The sequence below is a fragment of the Pseudophryne corroboree genome, chromosome 2 (assembly GCF_028390025.1).
Source record: "Pseudophryne corroboree isolate aPseCor3 chromosome 2, aPseCor3.hap2, whole genome shotgun sequence".
NCBI classification, from domain to species: domain Eukaryota; kingdom Metazoa; phylum Chordata; class Amphibia; order Anura; family Myobatrachidae; genus Pseudophryne; species Pseudophryne corroboree.
In genome coordinates this window covers 537,736,786-537,758,090 of record NC_086445.1, presented here as the reverse complement: position 1 = coordinate 537,758,090, position 21,305 = coordinate 537,736,786, and the positions used below count along the sequence as shown (strand labels likewise).

The 21,305-nt window shown below is 46.8% G+C and overlaps 1 protein-coding gene across 1 annotated transcript in view; it reads right to left on the bottom strand.

The window, feature by feature from the left end:
- Window positions 1–20,242, bottom strand: part of LOC135034173 (protein kinase C delta type-like) — a 38,537-nt gene extending 18,295 nt beyond the window's left edge. Inside the window, exons 1-6 of the mRNA XM_063954240.1 lie at window positions 19,657–20,242; window positions 16,645–16,745; window positions 14,755–14,925; window positions 13,179–13,270; window positions 988–1,050; window positions 102–240 (exon numbers count right to left, since the gene is read on the bottom strand). Of these exons, the coding sequence (XP_063810310.1) occupies window positions 102–240; window positions 988–1,050; window positions 13,179–13,270; window positions 14,755–14,925; window positions 16,645–16,745; window positions 19,657–20,182 (1,092 nt within the window). The 5' untranslated portion in view covers window positions 20,183–20,242. The remainder of the gene's footprint in view (window positions 1–101; window positions 241–987; window positions 1,051–13,178; window positions 13,271–14,754; window positions 14,926–16,644; window positions 16,746–19,656) is intronic.
- Window positions 20,243–21,305: the final 1,063 nt, after the last annotated feature.

Sequence of the window (21,305 nt, the reverse complement as noted above, 5' to 3'; positions counted from 1 at the left end):
TTTATTTGGTAACAAATCTGAATAACCCCCTCAGTCAACTCGGGAGACTATTACATTTAGTCCTATATATGAGAAATCCACTAATATCCTTTATAACTCACCTCGGGGGCAATATAGCCTGTTGTTCCTGCATATTCAGTGGCGACGTCTCCATCATGCATGTTGTTTAATGCAAGGCCCAAATCTGCAATCTTAATATGGCCGTCTCCATGGATGAGAATATTCTCTGGTTTGATGTCTCTGTAAAAAGGAAGTTTCTCTAAGTAAAACAAGCTGCTGAGATGGACCAGCACGTGACATAACTTACAATTACATCTTTCAAAATGCAATTAAACACTTCAAAGGGTTTTCCCATAATCAATGTGCACAGCGTCTATTCACAGGAAGCAGAGAGGCTGGGGGCATGGCCTGCAGCTCACAGAGCACTGGGTATGCCCCCATAGTGGCGAAAATGGGCTCGTGGCTCGCGATCATGGGCATTCCCACAAAGCCACACCCCCTTTTCATAAGGCCACTGCCCCTTTTCATGGGTGTGTGCCTTTGGCGCGCAGCAGTGTCCCTACTTGGACAGTGACGATGTTGGGACGTATGTCTCCTATAGACCAAGCTCAGGGAGGGTGTATCACTGCGGCTATTCTAGGTGTCAGAGTAAATATGGCTGTGACAGGTGTATCTATTACACCTAGTATAGGGTAGGTACAAGTGTGCACTGATAGCAGTGACTAGAAGTAAACCAATCATACACATAGGAGGCGGGCGCACAGCAAGACGCCTACAGCTCTGCATATGGGGAATATACACACGTCTTCCATGCACGCAGCTCAGGGTGATTTCCATACAACCCAGCATCGGCCCTATCTGTGTATGGTCAGTCTCCTGCACTCATCATTGTAAATAAGACACAAGTGTACAAAGACATATAATAATAGCGTCAGAACTGAGACAGGAAACAATGATCTACTACAATGAGAGGACAGATGTACTTACCGATGGATGTAGCCCTTGGAATGCAGATGTTCCAGTCCACACACAATCTCCGCTGCATAGAAACTGGCAGAGAAAGAAAGGAAACCGCTGTAACCATATGTAACATGCTCAGAAAGAGGCTACACACAGAATTACACCTGTACCATGTGACACTGGGATGTACAACTCACTACATAAATACATAACACACTGATATAACACCTCTCCCTACTGCTCAGGACGGTATAGCACACTGGGGGCCATTTATCATAGATTGCATATTCAATGTGATCTGAGCGGGATCTTACCTCCCAGGATCACATTGCAATATGTGATCACAATGAGCTGTTGTATCAATCAGCACCTGCAGGAACAAGGGCTCCGAAAGGATCTCATGCCTGCCATCTGCTGTGATGGCTGCCGGGGCTCCTGCGCATGCGCGGTCAGCTAAGATCACACAGCGGCCACTTCCAGGGAGATACCTGCTGCGATCCCTCCTTCTTACATTGCTGGGGTACATAATATTTGTGGCTAGCCCCAGAAAAATAAGATTTTACTTACCGATAAATCTATTTCTCGTAGTCCGTAGTGGATGCTGGGGACTCCGTCAGGACCATGGGGATATAGCGGCTCCGCAGGAGACAGGGCACAATAATAAAAGCTTTAGGATCAGGTGGTGTGCACTGGCTCCTCCCCCTATGACCCTCCTCCAAGCCTCAGTTAGGATACTGTGCCCGGACGAGCGTGCATAATAAGGAAGGATATTGAATCCCGGGTAAGACTCATACCAGCCACACCAATCACACCGTACAACCTGTGATCTGAACCCAGTTAACAGTATGATAACAACGAAGGAGCCTCTGAAAAGATGGCTCACAACAAGAATAACCCGATTTTTGTAACAATAACTATGTACAAGTATTGCAGACAATCCGCACTTGGGATGGGCGCCCAGCATCCACTACGGACTACGAGAAATAGATTTATCGGTAAGTAAAATCTTATTTTCTCTGACGTCCTAGTGGATGCTGGGGACTCCGTCAGGACCATGGGGATTATACCAAAGCTCCCAAACGGGCGGGAGAGTGCGGATGACCCTGCAGCACCGAATGAGAGAACTCCATGTCCTCCTCAGCCAGGGTATCAAATTTGTAGAATTTAGCAAACGTGTTTTCCCCTGACCAAGTAACTGCTCGGCAAAGTTGTAAAGCCGAGACCCCTCGGGCAGTCGCCCAAGATGAGCCCCCTTCCTTTTGGAATGGGCTTTTACCGATTTTGGCTGTGGCAGGCCTGCCACAGAATGTGTAAACTGAATTGTATTACAAATCCAGCGAGCAATCGTCTGCTTAGAAGCAGGAGCACCCATCTTGTTGGGTGCATACAGGCTAAACAGCGAGTCAGATTTTCTGACTCCAGCCTTCCTGGAAACATATTTTTCAGGGCCCTGACAACGTCAAGTAACTTGGAGTCCTCCAAGTCCCTAGTACCCGCAGGTACCACAATAGGTTGGTTCATGTGAAAAACAGAAAACACCTTAAGGAAAAATTGAGGACGAGTCCTCAATTCTGCCCTGTCAGAATGAAAAATTAAGTAAGGGCTTTATATATGATAAAGCCGCCAATTCTGACACACGCCTGGCTGAAGCCAGGGCTAATAGCATCGTCACCTTCCATGTGAGATATTTTAAGTCCACAGTGGTGAGTGGTTCAAACCAATGTGACTTTAGGAAACTCAAAACAACATTGAGATCCCAAGGTGCCACTGGGGCACAAAAGGAGGCTGTATATGCAGTACCCCTTTTACAAACATCTGAACGTCAGGCACTAAAGCCAGTTCTTTCTGGAAGAAATTCGACAGGGCCGAAATTTGAACCTTAATGGACCCTAATTTTAGGCCCATAGACAGTCCTGTTTTCAGGAAATGTAGGAAACGACCCAGTTGGAATTCCTCTGTAGGGGCCTTCTTGGCCTCACACCACGCAACATATCTTCGCCAAATGCGGTGAAAATGTTTTGCGGTTACATCCTTCCTGTCTTCGACCAGGGTAGGGATGACTTCCTCTGGAATGCCCTTTCAGGATCCGGCGTTCAAACGCCATGCCGTCAAACGCGGCCGCGGTAAGTCTTGGAACAGACAAGGCCCCTGCTGGAGCAGGTCCTTTCTTAAAGGTAGAGGCCACGGGTCTTCCGTGAACATCTCTTGAAGTTTCGGGTACCAAGTCCTTCTTGGCCAATCCGGAACCACGATTATCATTCTTACTCATCTCCCTCTTATGATTCTCAGTACTTTTTGTATGAGAGGCATAGGAGGGAACACATACTCTGACTGGTACATCCACAGTGTTACCAGAGCGTCCACCGCTATTGCCTGAGGGTCCCTTGACCTGGCGCAATATCTAGTTTTTTGTTCAGGCGGGACGCCATCATGTCCACCTTTGGTTTTTCACAACGGTTTACAATCATGTGGAAGACTTCCCGATGAAGTCCCCACTCTCCCGGGTGGAGGTCATGCCTGCTGAGGAAGTCTGCTTCCCAGTTTTCCACTCCCGGAATGAACACTGCTGAGAGTGTTATCACATGATTTTTCGCCCAGCGAAGAATCCTTGCAGTTTCTCGCCATTTCCCTCCTGCTTCTTGTGCCGCCCTGTCTGTTTACGTGGGCGACTGCCGTGATGTTGTCCCACTGGATCAATACCGGCTGACCTTGAAGCAGAGGTCTTGCTAAGCTTAGAGCATTGTAAATTGCCCTTAGCTCCAGTATATTTATGTGGAGAGAAGTCTCCAGACTCGATCACACTCTCTGGAAATTTTTTCCTTGTGTGACTGCTCCCCAGCCACTCAGGCTGGCATCCGTGGTCACCAGGACCCAGTCCTGAATGCCGAATCTGCGGCCCTTTCATAGATGAGCACTCTGCAGCCACCGCAGAAGAAACACCCTTGTCCTTGGAGACAGGGTTATCCGCTGATGCATCTGAAGATGCGATCCGGACCATTTTTCCAGCAAATCCCACGTAAAGGTTCTTGCGTGAAATCTACCGAATGGGATCGCTTTGTAAGAAACCACCATTTTTCACAGGATCCTTGTGCAATGATGCACTGATACTTTTCCTGGTTTTAGGAGGTTCCTGACTAGCTCGGATAACTCCCTGGCTTTCTTCTCCGGGAGAAAACATCCTTTTCTGGACTGTGTCCAGAATCATCCCTAGGAACAGTAGACGTGTCGTCGGAAAAAACTGTGATTTTGGAATATTTAGAATCCACTCGTGCTGTCGTAGAACTACTTAAGATAGTGCTACTCCGACCTCCAACTGTTCTCTGGACCTTGCCCTTATCAGGAAAGCGTCCATATTTCTTTTAAGAAGAATCATCATTTCGGCCATTACCTTGGTAAAGACCCGGGGTGCCATGGACAATCCAAACGGCAGCGTCTGAACTGATAGTGACAGTTCTGTACCACGAACCTGAGGTACCCTTGGTGAGAAGGGCAAATTTGGACATGTAGGTAAGCGTCCCTGATATCCAGTGACACCATATCGTCCCCTTCTTCCTGGTTCGCTATCACTGCTCTGAGTGACTCCATCTTGATTTGAACGCTTGTATGTAAGTGTTCAAATATTTCAGATCTCACCTAGCCGTCTGGCTTCAGTACCACAATATAGTGTGGAATAATACCCCTTCCCTTGTTGTAGAAGGGGTACTTTGATTATCACCTGCTGGGAATACAGCCTGTGAATTGTTCCCAATACTGCCTCCCTGTCGGAGGGAGACGTTGGTAAAGCAGACTTCAGGAACTTGTGAGGGGGAGACGTCTCGAATTTCCAATGTACACCTGGGATACTACGTGTAGGATCCAGGAGTCCACTTGTGAGTGAGCCCACTGCGTGCTGAAACTCTTGAGATGACCCCCTACCGCACCTGAGTCCGCTTGTACGGCCCCAGCGTCATGCTGCGGACTTGGCAGAAGCTGTGGAGGGCTTCTGTTCCTGGGAATGGGCTGCCTGCTGCAGTCTTCTTCCCTTTCCTCTACCCCTGGGCAGATATGACTGGCCCTTTTGCCCGCCTGCCCTTATGGGGACGAAAGGACTGAGACTGAAAAGACTGTGTCCTTTTCTGCTGAGATGTGACTTGGGGTAACAAAAGGTGGATTTTTCAGCTGTTGCCATGGCCACCAGGTCCGATGGACCGCCCCTTTATACGGCAATACTTCCATGTGCCGTCTGGAATCTGCATCACCTGACCACTGTCGTCTGGCAGATATGGACATCACATTTACTCTTGATGCCAGAATGCAAATATCCCTCTGCGCATCTCGCATATATAGAAATGCATCCTTAAAATGCTCTATAGTCAATAAAATCTTGTCCCTGTCAAGGGTATCAATATTTTCAGTCAGGAAATCCGACCAAGCCCCCTCAGCGCTGCACATCCAGGCTGAGGCGATTGCTGGTCGTAGTATAACACCAGTATATGTGTATATACTTTTAGGATATTTTTCAGCTTCCTATCAGCTGGCTCCTTGAGGGCTGCCGTATCTGGAGACGGTAACGCCACTTGTTTTTATAAGCGTGTGAGCGCCTTATTCACCCTAAGGTGTGTTTCCCAACTCGCCCTAACTTCTGGCGGGAAAGGGTATACCGCCAATAATTTTCTATCGGAGGAAACCCACGTATCATCACACACTTCATTTAATTTATCTGATTCAGGAAAAACTACAAGTAGTTTATTCACACCCTACATAATACCCTTATTTGTGGTACTTGTAGTATCAGAAAATAAGAATTTACTTACCGATAATTCTATTTCTCGGAGTCCGTAGTGGATGCTGGGGTTCCTGAAAGGACCATGGGGAATAGCGGCTCCGCAGGAGACAGGGCACAAAAAAGTAAAGCTTTACTAGGTCAGGTGGTGTGCACTGGCTCCTCCCCCTATGACCCTCCTCCAGACTCCAGTTAGGTACTGTGCCCGGACGAGCATACACAATAAGGGAGGCATTTTGAATCCCGGGTAAGACTCATACCAGCCACACCAATCACACCGTACAACTTGTGATCTAAACCCAGTTAACAGTATGACAACAGAAAGGGCCTCTTAAAGATGGCTCCTTAACAATAACCCGAATTAGTTAACAATAACTATGTACAAGTATTGCAGATAATCCGCACTTGGGATGGGCGCCCAGCATCCACTACGGACTCCGAGAAATAGAATTATCGGTAAGTAAATTCTTATTTTCTCTATCGTCCTAAGTGGATGCTGGGGTTCCTGAAAGGACCATGGGGATTATACCAAAGCTCCCAAACGGGCGGGAGAGTGCGGATGACTCTGCAGCACCGAATGAGAGAACTCCAGGTCCTCCTTTGCCAGGGTATCAAATTTGTAAAATTTTACAAACGTGTTCTCCCCCGACCACGTAGCTGCTCGGCAGAGTTGTAATGCCGAGACCCCTCGGGCAGCCGCCCAAGATGAGCCCACCTTCCTTGTGGAGTGGGCTTTTACAGTTTTAGGCTGTGGCAGGCCTGCCACAGAATGTGCAAGTTGAATTGTGTTACAAATCCAACGAGCAATCGACTGCTTAGAAGCAGGTGCGCCCAACTTGTTGGGTGCATACAATATAAACAGCGAGTCAGATTTTCTGACTCCAGCCGTCCTTGCAATGTATATTTTTAAGGCTCTGACAACGTCCAACAACTTGGAGTCCTCCAAGTCGCTAGTGGCCGCAGGCACCACAATAGGTTGGTTCAGATGAAATGCTGATACCACTTTAGGGAGAAAATGCGGACGAGTCCGCAGTTCTGCCCTATCCGAATGGAAGATTAGATAAGGACTTTTATAAGATAAAGCCGCCAATTCAGATACTCTCCTGGCAGAGGCCAGGGCTAGTAACATAGTCACTTTCAATGTGAGATATTTCAAATCCACCTTTTTCAATGGTTCAAACCAATGGGATTTGAGGAAATCTAAAACTACATTTAGATCCCACGGTGCCACCGGAGGCACCACAGGAGGCTGTATATGCAGTACTCCCTTGACAAAAGTCTGGACCTCAGGGACAGAGGCCAATTCTTTTTGGAAGAATATTGACAGGGCCGAAATTTGAACCTTAATGGATCCCAATTTGAGACCCATAGATAATCCTGATTGCAGGAAATGTAGGAAACGACCCAGTTGGAATTCCTCCGTCGGAACCCTCCGATCCTCGCACCACGCTACATATTTTCGCCAAATGCGGTGATAATGTTTCACGGTGACTTCCTTCCGTGCCTTAATCAAGGTAGGAATGACTTCTTCTGGAATGCCTTTCCCTTTTAGGATCTGGCGTTCAACCGCCATGCCGTCAAACGCAGCCGCGGTAAGTCTTGAAAAAGACAGGGACCCTGCTGTAGCAGGTCCCTTCTCAGAGGTAGAGGCCACGGTTCGTCCGTGAGCATCTCTTGAAGTTCCGGATACCAAGTCCTTCTCGGCCAATCCGGAACCACTAGTATTGTTCTTACTCTTCTTTGCCGTATGATCTTCAATACCTTTGGTATGAGCGGCAGAGGAGGAAACACATACACTGACTGGTACACCCAAGGAGTTACCAGTGCGTCCACAGCTATTGCCTGTGGATCTCTTGACCTGGCGCAATATTTGTCCAGTTTCTTGTTGAGGCGAGACGCCATCATGTCTACAATTGGTCTTTCCCAACGGTCTATTAACATGTTGAAGACTTCTGGATGTAGACCCCACTCTCCCGGATGAAGATCGTGTCTGCTGAGGAAGTCTGCTTCCCAGTTGTCCACGCCCGGGATGAACACTGCTGACAGTGCTATCACGTGATTCTCCGCCCAGCGAAGAATCTTGGCAGCTTCTGCCATTGCACTCCTGCTTCTTGTGCCGCCCTGCCTGTTTACATGGGCGACCGCCGTGATGTTGTCCGACTGAATCAACACCGGCTTTCCTTGCAGGAGAAGTTCCGCCTGGCTTAGAGCATTGTAGATTGCTCTTAGTTCCAGAATGTTTATGTGAAGAGACTTTTCCAGACTCGTCCATACTCCCTGGAAGTTTCTTCCTTGTGTGACTGCTCCCCAGCCTCTCAGGCTGGCGTCCGTGGTCACCAGGATCCAATCCTGAATGCCGAATCTGCGGCCTTCTAATAGGTGAGCCTTCTGCAACCACCACAGAAGTGACACCCTTGTCTTTGGTGACAGGGTTATTCGCAGGTGCATCTGCAGATGCGACCCTGACCATTTGTCCAACAGATCCCTTTGGAATATTCTTGCATGGAATCTGCCGAATGGAATTGCTTCGTAAGAAGCCACCATTTTTCCCAGGACTCTTGTGCATTGATGTACTGACACTTTTCCTGGTTTTAGGAGGTTCCTGACCAGATCGGATAACTCCTTGGCTTTTTCCTCTGGAAGGAAAACCTTTTTCTGAACCGTGTCCAGAATCATTCCTAGGAACAGCAGACGAGTTGTCGGGATTAAATGGGATTTTGGAATATTCAGAATCCACCCGTGTTGTCTTAGCACCTCTTGAGATAGTGCTAAAGCTGTCTCCAGCTGTTCTCTGGACCTTGCCCTTATTAGGAGATCGTCCAAGTATGGGATAACTAATACGCCTTTTCTTCGAAGAAGAATCATCATCTCGGCCATTACCTTGGTAAAGACCCGAGGCGCCGTGGACAATCCGAACGGCAGCGTCTGAAACTGATAGTGACAGTTTTGAACAATGAACCTGAGGTACCCCTGGTGTGCGGGGTAAATCGGAACGTGTAGATACGCATCCTTGATGTCCAAGGATACCATAAAGTCCCCTTCTTCCAGGTTCGCTATCACTGCTCTGAGTGACTCCATCTTGAACTTGAACTTTTTTATGTAGAGGTTCAAGGACTTCAGATTTAGAATAGGCCTTACCGAGCCATCCGGCTTCGGTACCACAAATAGAGTGGAATAATACCCCTTTCCTTGTTGTAATAGGGGTACTTTGACTATCACCTGCTGAGCGTACAGCTTGTGAATGGCTTCCAACACCCTCTCCCTTTCGGAAGAGACGGTTGGTAAGGCAGACTTCAGGAAACGATGAGGAGGATCCGTCTCTAATTCCAACCTGTACCCCTGAGATATTATCTGCAGGATCCAGGGGTCTACCTGCGAGTGAGCCCACTGCGCGCTGTAATTTTTGAGACGGCCCCCCACTGTCCCCGAGTCCGCTTGAGAGGCCCCAGCGTCATGCTGAGGTTTTTGCAGGAGCCGGGGAGGGCTTCTGTTCCTGGGAAGGAGCTGCCTGTTGGTGTCTCTTCCCTCTTCCTCTGCCTCGTGGCAGGTACGACAAGCCCTTTGCTCTCTTATTTTTGTAGGAGCGAAAAGGCTGCGGTTGAAAGGTCGGTGCCTTTCTCTGTTGGGGAGTGACTTGAGGTAAAAAAGTGGATTTCCCGGCAGTAGCCGTGGCCACCAAGTCTGATAGACCAACTCCAAATAACTCCTCCCCTTTATACGGCAAAACCTCCATGTGACGTTTTGAATCCGCATCGCCTGTCCACTGTCGTGTCCATAAGGCTCTTCTGGCTGAAATGGACATAGCACTCACCCGAGATGCCAGTGTGCAAATATCCCTCTGTGCATCACGCATATAGATAAATGCATCCTTTATTTGTTCTAACGACAGTAAAACATTGTCCCTATCTAGGGTATCAATATTTTCAATCAGGGATTCTGACCAAACTACTCCAGCACTGCACATCCAGGCAGTTGCTATAGCTGGTCGTAGTATAACACCTGCATGTGTGTATATATTCTTTTGAATAACTTCCATCTTTCTATCTGATGGATCCTTAAGTGCGGCCGTCTCAGGAGAGGGTAACGCCACTTGTTTGGATAAGCGTGTGAGCGCCTTGTCCACCTTAGGGGGTGTTTCCCAGCGCGCCCTAACCTCTGGCGGGAAAGGGTATAATGCCAATAACTTTTTTGAAATTATCAACTTTTTATCAGGAGCAACCCACGCTTCATCACACACGTCATTTAATTCTTCTGATTCAGGAAAAACTGTTTGTAGTTTTTTCACACCATACATAATACCCTGTTTTACGGTATCTGTAGTATCAGCTAAATGTAACGTCTCCTTCATTGCCAAAATCATATAACGTGTGGCCCTACTGGAAAATACGTTTGAATTTCTACCGTCGTCACTGGAATCAGTGCCCGTGTCTGGGTCTGTGTCGACCGACTGAGGCAAAGGGCGTTTTACAGCCCCTGACGGTGTTTGAGGCGCCTGGACAGGCATTAATTGATTGTCCGGCCGCCTCATGTCCTCAACTGACTGTTTAAGGGAAGATAAACCATCACGTAATTCCACAAATAAAGGCATCCATTCTGGTGTCGACCCCCTGGGGGGTGACATCTGCATATTTGGCAATTGCTCCGCCTCCACACCAATATCGTCCTCATACATGTCGACACCACGTACCGACACACACCGCAAACTCACAGGGAATGCTCTAATGAAGACAGGACCCACTAGCCCTTTTGGGGAGACAGAGGGAGAGTCTGCCAGCACACACCACAAAGCGCTATATATACAAGGGATATCCTTATATTAAGTGCTCCCTTATAGCTGCTTTAATATATATATATATATAGCCATTAATGTGCCCCCCCTCTCTGTTTTACCCTGTTTCTGTAGTGCAGTGCAGGGGAGAGACCTGGGAGCCGTTCTGACCAGCGGAGCTGTGACAGAAAATGGCGCCGTGTGCTGAGGAGATAGGCCCCGCCCCTTTTTCGGCGGGTTCTTCTCCCGCTATTTTTCCAGTCAGGCAGGGGTTAAATATCTCCATATAGCCCCTATGGGCTATATGTGAGGTATTTTTAGCCTTGTATAAGGTTTATATTTGCCTCTCAGAGCGCCCCCCCCAGCGCTCTGCACCCTCAGTGACTGCCCAGTGAAGTGTGCTGAGAGGAAAATGGCGCACAGCTGCAGTGCTGTGCGCTACCTTATGAAGACTGAGGAGTCTTCAGCCGCCGGTTTCCGGACCTCTTCACGCTTCAGCATCTGCAAGGGGGTCGGCGGCGCGGCTCCGGGACCGGACTCCACGGCTGGGCCTGTGTTCGATCCCTCTGGAGCTAATGGTGTCCAGTAGCCAAGCAGCAAATCCACTCTGCATGCAGGTGAGTTTACTACTTTCCCCCTAAGTCCCACGTTGCAGTGATCCTGTTGCCAGCAGGACTCACTGTAAAGAAAAAAAACCTAAACTAAACTTTCTCTAAGCAGCTCTTTAGGAGAGCCACCTAGATTGCACCCTTCTCGTTCGGGCACAAAATCTAACTGGAGTCTGGAGGAGGGTCATAGGGGGAGGAGCCAGTGCACACCACCTGACCTAGTAAAGCTTTACTTTTTTGTGCCCTGTCTCCTGCGGAGCCGCTATTCCCCATGGTCCTTTCAGGAACCCCAGCATCCACTTAGGACGATAGAGAAATATGTAACACCTCCTTCATTGCCCTTAACATGAAACGTGTGGCCCTAAAGGAAAATACGTTTGTTTCTTCACCGTCGACACTGGAGTCAGTGTCCGTGTCTGTGTCGACCGACTGAGGTAAATGGGCGTTTTTACAAGCCCCTGACGGTGTCTGAGACGCCTGGACAGGTACTAATTTGTTTGCCGGCCGTCTCATGTCGTCAACCGACCTTGCAGCGTGTTGACATTATCACGTAATTCCTAAATAAGCCATCCATTCCAGTGTCGACTCTCTAGAGAGTGACATTACCAATACAGGCAATTTGCTCCGCCTCCTCACCAACATCGTCCTCCTACATGTCGACACACACGTACCGACACACAGCACACACACAGGGAATGCTCTGACAGAGGACAGGACCCCACTAGCCCTTTGGGGAGACAGAGGGAGAGTTTGCCAGCACACACCAAAAACGCTATAATTATACAGGGACAACCCCTTATACAAGTGTTTTCCCTTATAGCATTTTTATATATGTAATCATATCGCCAAATAAGTGCCCCCCCTCTCTGTTTTAACCCTGTTTCTGTAGTGCAGTGCAGGGGAGAGCCTGGGAGCCTTCCTCACAGCAGAGCTGAGCAGGAAAATGGCGCCGTGTGCTGAGGAGAATAGGCCCCGCCCCCTTTTCGGCGGGCTCTTCTCCCGGAGTTTGTGAGATCTGGCAGGGGTTAAATACATCCATATAGCCTCAAGGGCTATATGTGATGTATTTTAGCCATAAAAAGGTATTATACATTGCTGCCCAGGGCGCCCCCCCCAGCGCCCTGCACCCTCAGTGACAGTTGGTGACTGTTGGTGAAGTGTGCTGACAACAATGGCGCACAGCTGCAGTGCTGTGCGCTACCTTATGAAGACTGAAAGTCTTCTGCCGCCTGTTTCTGGACCTCTGCAACTTCGGCATCTGCAAGGGGGGTCGGCGGCACGGCTCCGGGACGAACCGCAGGGTGAGACCTGTGTTCCGACTCCCTCTGGAGCTAATGGTGTCCAGTAGCCTAAGAAGCAAATCCATCCTGCACGCAGGTGAGTTTTCTTCTCTCCCCTAAGTCCCTCGTAGCAGTGAGCCTGTTGCCAGCAGGACTCACTGAAAATAAAAAACCTAACTTAAACTTTTATTCTAAGCAGCTCAGGAGAGCCACCTAGATTGCACCCTTCTCGTCGGGCACAAAAATCTAACTGAGGCTTGGAGGAGGGTCATAGGGGGAGGAGCCAGTGCACACCACCTGATCCTAAAGCTTTTATTATTGTGCCCTGTCTCCTGCGGAGCCGCTATATCCCCATGGTCCTGACGGAGTCCCCAGCATCCACTAGGACGTCAGAGAAATGAGTGTTTTCACGGACACAGCCGCTAATATTGTTTGATACATGGGCCCCTGTCTTATGGGAGATCCCACATTCAGATGTCACCTGTTTGTGTCTGACAATAGAAGGCAGAATAGGCCTTTGTACCAGTCAGTGCAGAGATGTAATGCTGACATGAGGATATTAGTGCACACACCAATACCAGTGGAGGCTTTCATGCATGACCATGACACAAATGTGATGTGTATGGGCCACCATATGAATGTCATTCAGCCAATGCTGATCCAGAATCCATCATTACGTGTCTGACTTTTACATATTACATATATTATATTAATACAATGACTCCATCCACCAATCCCTATAACCCTGAATGTATTCTGTGGCCAGACTCTCATCCACTCAGTCTCCTTTCAGCTCTTACGTTGCCGTGTTTAGGTCCAAGGCACCAGTTCTTTCCAATAGGTCATAAAGGTCTCCTCCATTGGCATACTCCATTCCCAGGAAGAGGAGCTCCTGTTAGAAGACATATTATGATATATTTATGTTCCTAATCATTGGCATCTACAGACAGCACATAACTCACTGTGATTCCCAGTTTTCAATTGCAAAAACAGCCTCCATAGATTTCTGTGGCGATTGCTTCAATGCCAAATTTACCAAGTCCCAGAATGTAAAGCATGACATCGTTTGGCCCCGGTAACTAACACCATCTTTTCCCTGGTAGGTAACCCCATCTTGGCCCCGGTAGGTAGCACCATCTTGGCCCCGGTAGGTAACACCATCTTGGCCCCAGTAGGTAACACCATCTTGGCCCTGGTAGGTAACACCATCTTGGCCCTGGTAGGTAACACCATCTTGGCCCCGGTAGGTAACACCATCTTGGCCCCAGTAGGTAACACCACCTTGGCCCCAGTAGGTAACACCATCTTGGCCCCAGTAGGTAACACCATCTTGGCCCTGGTAGGTAACACCATCTTGGCCCCGGTAGGTAACACCATCTTGGCCCCAGTAGGTTAGCCGTTGTAGCCTATTGGCTATATTCCACAAAAGGTACTAGGAGGGGATCTATAGGATCCCTCCCTGACACTCCCCGCTCACACATGTGCAGTCAGTAGACCGCACATACAGAGCAGCGTGTCCGGCCCTACAACATGAAAGTAAAGAGATCGTATTAGTGATCTCTATACTATTACACATCACTAGAACAGACACCTATCAGAGCCCCTATAGTTGCTAGTGATATTTATTACATGCCGCCAGTCTTCAATTTCTTATTGCGGCGATAAATATAATTATCAAGTATAATTAATAAATGGGCTAATGAGTAAATTATTTGATGCGATGGATAGAGACAGAATATCTGAATTTCCTGTGGGTTGTGCATTGTCTGCATCAAATCCAACCGCAAAATACAGGGTGAGATTTTTTTAGTCAGGTTAAACAAATTTGCTGAATTACAGATGCAGTGTGTAATAGAGTAGTGGCATGATAAGATAATAAAAGTACCATATAAAATAGTTTTCTACATAAAAGTCATCTTAGTATTATTATTATACATGGAAAAATGCCCAGAAATAGCATCTGCTCCAGTACGTGAGGATTCACAGGAAGAAACAAAAGTCCCAGGTCGCAGCGGCTGCATGTGACCTCATGCAGCGGCTGCATGTGACGTCATGCAGCCGCTGCGGGCCGCCGCCATAACGGCCTGGGCACAACTACGTTGTCCGGACCGTGCCCAGCCAACGGCGTTCTAATGCCATTGGCACGCCCCCTCCCGCCCTGTGACCGTCTCTGCCTGTTAATCAGGCAGAGGCAATAGCAGCCCAGAGATGCTTTTAGCATCTCATTGGGCTCCCGGGGGGGTGTGGACGCGCTGTGCGCCCCCTGCGTGTGTGCACTCCACAAAGACATTAAGACTACGATGGCTGCCGCTGCAGCGATCTAGTCTGAGTTCCCCCCAAGACCAAGAGAGTTAGTAGAAATATACACAAACTTACCTCAGTCTGGAAGGCAAAAAGCCCTCGGACGACAAAGGGCGTCCTGACAGCCTGCAGTGCCTCTCTCTCCACCAGCACAGATCTTATCATATCTTCCTCCACCACAACTCTTTTCTTAATGACCTTCACTGCAAGCTGCCTTCTGGTGACAGTGTCAGATGCCAGTAACACCTGTACGGTACAGAGAGACGTTACAGAAGCCGGAGGAAAGAGGTATGGCTCATACAGTAACTAATGATAACATTCTGTGTCAGGAGATAAGAGAATGGAAGCACAAATGCCTGGAATGAATAAAGTAAGATATGTTGGTCTTGATTACATTGCATTGTCCATGTTGTGGGGTAATTGGGGAGGTCTGGTCACTGCTGTTCTGTGTAGCAGAGGTGAATGGGCGCTGCACACACCTGCCACTGGTGCTGAGGATCGGTGAAATGTCATTATCAAGGTGCTGCCCACTTCCCTTACCCAGTAGCTGTCTCTGTAAATAGGCAGTGTGGCTGCTTATACAGAACTGATAGCATACTTACTGACTTTCTGACTGCTCTCTCCGGGAGAGTGCAGCCAGGTCGGCTGAGCAGGGGGGGTGGGGCAGGGCAATGATAAGCAGAGGGGGTGGGGTGGAAGAAGTACAGGGGCATGGTTGCTGCATTGCGTCATTTAAGCCATGCCCCCACTCTGAAATGCCGATATTGCTGGCATTATACTGTAGGGAGCTTCGCTATGATGATGCAATTCAACAAGAATCACGTCACTGACTACCCGGACCACCCACTTTACTCACTAAGTGGGCAGCCGGGCATGGGGACCACAAAAATCAGGAGACTTGCCTGCTCTTCTGGAGGGCTGGGAGGGTCACCCGATTTTCAGGAGCCTCCCAGCCATTCCGGGAGAGTAGGCAAGTATGACTGATAGGCATGTGGGAGACACCAATGTCACTTCAGTGTCCAACCTACTACCCCATCATTAATATAAACATAACATTTTCTATATTGCATTCTCCTATAATATTGTTTGACTGAGCGTATATCCTACAGGTATATCAGCAGAGATATCAATACAGACCCCCCAAACCTGCCCAAATCCTCCCTGTAGAAAATACAAACCCCCCCACTCACACACACACACACACACACACACACACACACACCACCTTTTCCACGGGTAGCAGTTGATTTACCGACGGACACAATACCGATGGTCATAATCCCGACAGCCATTGACCGACAGTCAAAATACCATCACGGTCAAAATACCGAGATTCATTATGCCGACATGTTCAAAATGCCAACATAGTCAGAATACCGACATGTCAAAATGCTGACATGCATTTTTAAGGAATTTTTGCCCCAAAACAGACTTGTTCATACTTTACCATCCCAGTGGACCTGGAGGGGGAATATAATAGTGTCATGCCCGAAGAGTGATCTATGCGAGGGGACACGGAACACAGTGTCCATGTCGACCTATGTCAACATTGACATACAAAACCCCCCAGAAAAACTCATGTCTGTATTGTGGCATGTCGATATTTCAAATGTCGGTATTCTGACTATGTTGGCATTTTCATTATGTCGGCATCATGGATGTCGGTATTTTGACTGTGTCGGTATTTTGACTGTCGGTCAATGGCTGTCGGGATTATGACTGTCAGTATTGTGTCTGTCGGTAAATCATGCTGAACCCCTTTTCCAAATGTAACACTATTCACATCAATAAAGATAGGCTGCAGTTACACACAAACACAAATGGGATTTGGACACAAACCTATATAAATGACTATTGTGTAACCAATGTCACTATGGCAGGTTTGTTATTATATATAGCTGTGTGTATATACAGTTAGCATAATGGTGACAACATGAGAAATCAGACAGACAACACAAATCTTACTCTTCCGTAGCTGCCCCGGCCGAGCTCTTGGTGGTAAATGAACCGCCCGATGGATAATGGGGTTCTGCAGCCGGGGCCGGCTGAGGAGACTCTGCTGCCTCCTATTGGGGTAATAAAGGAAGAGGTTATACATTTACTCTTTATATAAATGATGAGTCAGACAGTGGATATTATACAAATCAGTATTCAGCTGCTGCATCGTGGCCTATGGCATCTTGTATTTTAAGGCCCATTGTAAAGGATATTTAAACCAAATACAAGTTGTTTTTGTTTTCTAAAAGTGCCACACATATAATTTCCACACATTTACATGTGTTATTAGTTCTTTTATTTTATTAAATACAATTTGTATTTTAGCTTTAGTGCAGCTACAGACATCTTTACATCATTAACAACAAAAGTCCCCAATTCACAGTCACTTACAGCAACATATTGTCACTGTGATGTGTAACACGCGCCCAATTCCTAACAACTATTAGGGTGTATTATACATACAGGGCTCTATGGGGTTTATAACACAGAGCTCAGTCACTTAGCACAGTCTCTTACTCCATATTATTCACTGATTTTTCTGGTGTAGACATATCTTAATTATTACAGGTGACTATTATATCCTCTGTGGTTATATATCCTGCCTGGGTTTTTTTCATTCAGTGTATAACAGGAAAAGCCTGATTCATCTACCTGAGAGATACGAGTTATATTCCACTATATACTATAAATCATGGGTCTTCAACCTGCGGCTCTCCAGCTGCTGTGGAACTACATATCCTAGCATGCCCTGCCTCAGTCTTAGCATACCTTAATAGCAAAACTATGACAGGGCATGCTGGGATGTGTAGTTTCACAGGAGCTGGAGGGCCACAGGTTGAAGACCCATGCTATAAATGATTATTTTAGGACTTCAACTCAGTGATAAAATAATGATGAGGAGTAATCAGTAGTGAGGTGCACGGGACCTGCATGTTATACACACACAATATATATATATATATATATATATATATATATATATATACACTGTAAAGATCAGCAGCACTCCATTCAGGTCAAATAAATTTTAATTAGGCCGGTGGCTTCGAGGTGACAACATCGAAGTGGGTGTCCATGAATATATAAAGCAGTCAGCGGCACTCACGGCTCCCCTGCAGGGAAAGAACGAGACACAGTCAATGGGGGTAATTCCAAGTTGATCGCAGCAGGATTTTTGATAGCAATTGAGCAAAACTATGTGCACTGCAGGGGAGGCAGATATAACATGTGCAGAAAGAGTTAGATTTGGGTGGGTTATTTTATTTCTGTGCAGGGTAAATACTGGCTGCTTTATTTTTACACTGCAAATTAGATTGCAGATTGAACACACCCCACCCAAATCTAACTCTCTCTGCACATGTTATATCTGCCTCCCCTGCAGTGCACATGGTTTTGCCCAATTGCTATCAAAAATCCTGCTGCGATCAACTTGGAATTACCCCCTATGTGCGGTGACTGTGTCTCGTTCTTTCCCTGCTGGGGAGCCGTGAGTGCCGCTGACTGCTTTATATATATATATATATATATATATATATATATATATGCAATATCGGATAGGCACTCACCCTTCCTTGTGAATGGAGCCCCGGTGCCTTCTGGAAACAGTAACACATCCAGCGATTCCTAGCATGCAGTGGCACTCAGGGACAGACTCGTGGATAATTCAAACCAAACAGTGTTTAATCCATATCAAAGCAGAAAAGTTCCATCCAACGTTTCGGGGTGCGAACACCCCTTTGTCAAGGTGAACATGTAAGAACACTTCTTACATGTTCACCTTGACAAAGAGGTGTTCGCAGCCCGAAACATTGGATGGAACTTTTCTGCTTTGATATGGATTAAACACTGTTTGGTTTGAATTATCCACGAGTCTGTCCCTGAGTGCCACTGCATGCTAGGAATCGCTGGATATATATATATATATATATATATATATATATACACACAAATTGCTTTATAACATTTTTTCACATAAAAAAAAATTCATATAACAGCCATTACACCTAATTTAATTACACCAAATAGTTTTTGTATGGCCACTAATAGACTTCTATAATGTTTCCTATGTTAGTTTGGCTTTTTGCAGGGTACAGGCAGATTTCCCCATTTTCTCCTATACTTATCTCTGCTTTTGCCGGCTTGAATTATTGCGTGGATCCCGTTTTCGGGAGTGCACAAGGTGTGATAAGTGGATTTTGGCGGCGATAGGTGTGATAACATTAGAGGTGATGGATACCCCCCTAAGTAGTGCTTGGTATAACTTGGCCACAGGCAGGTTCCAGGTAACAGCTGGGGGGAGGGGGCGGGGCTAGGCAGCACAACCGACCAACTGTCATTTCCGTGCCCCAGGGAAGCAGCAGGGATCATTATCTGCGTTTAATATAAAAGGCCGATCACAGGTAATCCCAGGCAGGGCCTCTAGCAGCTAAGTACCCAATAGTGTAACAGCCCCCATCACTGGTACACTGAGAAAGTACCGCAAAAGAAGTAGATTTGTTATTTTAGATGTGATGAAATATGCTCTATATGAGAATTTGGCACTATTATGTAGCACATTTGATAGCTGACTGTAGTGGGGATCGCTCCAAGCTTCCAGGCCTCTAATGCCCATTTATCTGGCAGATTGAATCCAATTCAAACAATGTACTTCAATCTCTCATCTAATTTATGGATACCACAATACCACACTCTGGGTCTTATGTACTAAGCCTTGGGGAGTGATAAAGTAGAGAGAGATAAAGTACCAGCCAATCAGATCCTAACTGCCATGTTATAGGCTGTTTTTGAAAAATGACAATTAGGAGCTGATTGGTTGGTACTTTATCACCCTTCTACGCTTAGTACATCTGCCCCTCTATGTGAAAGAAACACTGAAATAAATGAACAGTCAGCTACAGTTTGATCTATAGTTAGTAGCAGTGGAGCAAGTTCTCCATATTAAGAAAGAGTTTTCTGTGAAAACCATTAATACCTCCTTACCTGGTCTGTCCAATGGAGGAGTGAAATCACTGCCCTTGACCTTCTCTTGGACCACGGCCACATCCAGATGTCTCCTTTTCTGCTTTCTATGCTCATCATCTTGGTGTTTCACCCTCTTCTGCAGTCCTGTCCCTTCTTTTATCTGACGTTTCCTCTTTTTCTTGCCAGTCACAGCCTCAGGGGAAGATGGTTTCTCCCTTTTGTACAGATGACTCTCTGCAGTGAGACTCGGCCTGTTGCCTGCTCCAGTTGGGCGGTTCTCATACTCGCCAAGCTCGTTGATTGTAATGAGCTGGAACTCGATAACATCTTCCCCGTTGGGATCTTGAGGACTGCTGGATGGTACAGCATCTCTATTTGCTCCTCCAATCTTTCTGTCTCTGCTCTTCTCTCCACTCACACTCCTCTTCTCTCTGCACCTCTCCTGTGCACTCCTCTTCACTCCACGCCTCTTCGCTATGCTTTTCTTCTCTTCTTTCATCGCTTTTTGGGGTTGGGGTCGCCACTTTCCTTTACTGTGCTCCATCGCTGGCTGCTCAGCTCGGTCAGGTAAAACCAACTGTCATTCTGGCTCATGGAATCCTGGGATGGCAGTGGCCGTGAGACCAGCTGCATGCCCCCTGTACTGGCTGTCATGTATTGCTGAAGCCCCCATATCATTTAATGGGGAGTTATCAGTTATGCTGGTTATTAAACTTTTTCCCCCAAAATTTTCATCAAAAATTAAAACTATTTATATATACAGTGGGGATCAAAAGTTTGGGCACCCCAGGCAAAAATTCATTTTAATGTGCAAAAAGAAGCCAAGGAAAGATGGAAAAATCTCCAAAAGGCATCAAATTACAGATTAGACATTCTTATAACATGTCAAAAAAAGTTTGATTTTATTTCCATCATTTACACTATCAAAAGAACAGAAAACAAAAAATGGCGTGTGCAAAAGTTTGGGCACCCTGCAGAGTTAATACCTTGTACTGCCCCCTTTGGACAGCTAAGACCTGGCAGTGTCATGGATTGTTCTCAATCATCGTCTGGAAAGACCAGGTGATGTCAATCTCAAAGGTTTTAAAAGCCCAGACTCATCTGACCTTGCTCCAACAATCAGCACCATGGGTTCCTCTAAGCAGTTGTGTAGAACACTGAAGCTGAGAATAGTTGATGCTCACAAAGCAGGAGAAGGCTATAAGAAGACAGCAAAGCGTTATCAGATGCCCATATCCTCTGTTCGGAATGTAATTAAGAAATGGCAGTCATCAGGAACAGTGGAAGTTAAAGCAAGATCTGGAAGACCAAGAAAAATATCAGACAGAACATCTCGCAGGATTGTGAGAAAAGCAAGTCAAAATCCACGTTTGACTGCACGATCCCTCCAGGAAGATCTGGCAGACACTGGAGTTGTGGTACACTATTCCACTATAAAGAGATACTTGTACAAATATGGTCTTCATGGAAGAAAACCTCTTCTACATCCTCACCACAAAAATCAGCATTTGAAGTTTGCAAATGAACATATAGACAAGCCTGATGTATTTTGGAATAAAGTTCTGTGGACCGATGAGGTCAAAATAGAACTTTTTGGCCGGAATGAGCGAAGGTACGTTTGGAGAAGGAAGGGCACAGAATTTAATGAAAAGAACCTCTGTCCAATT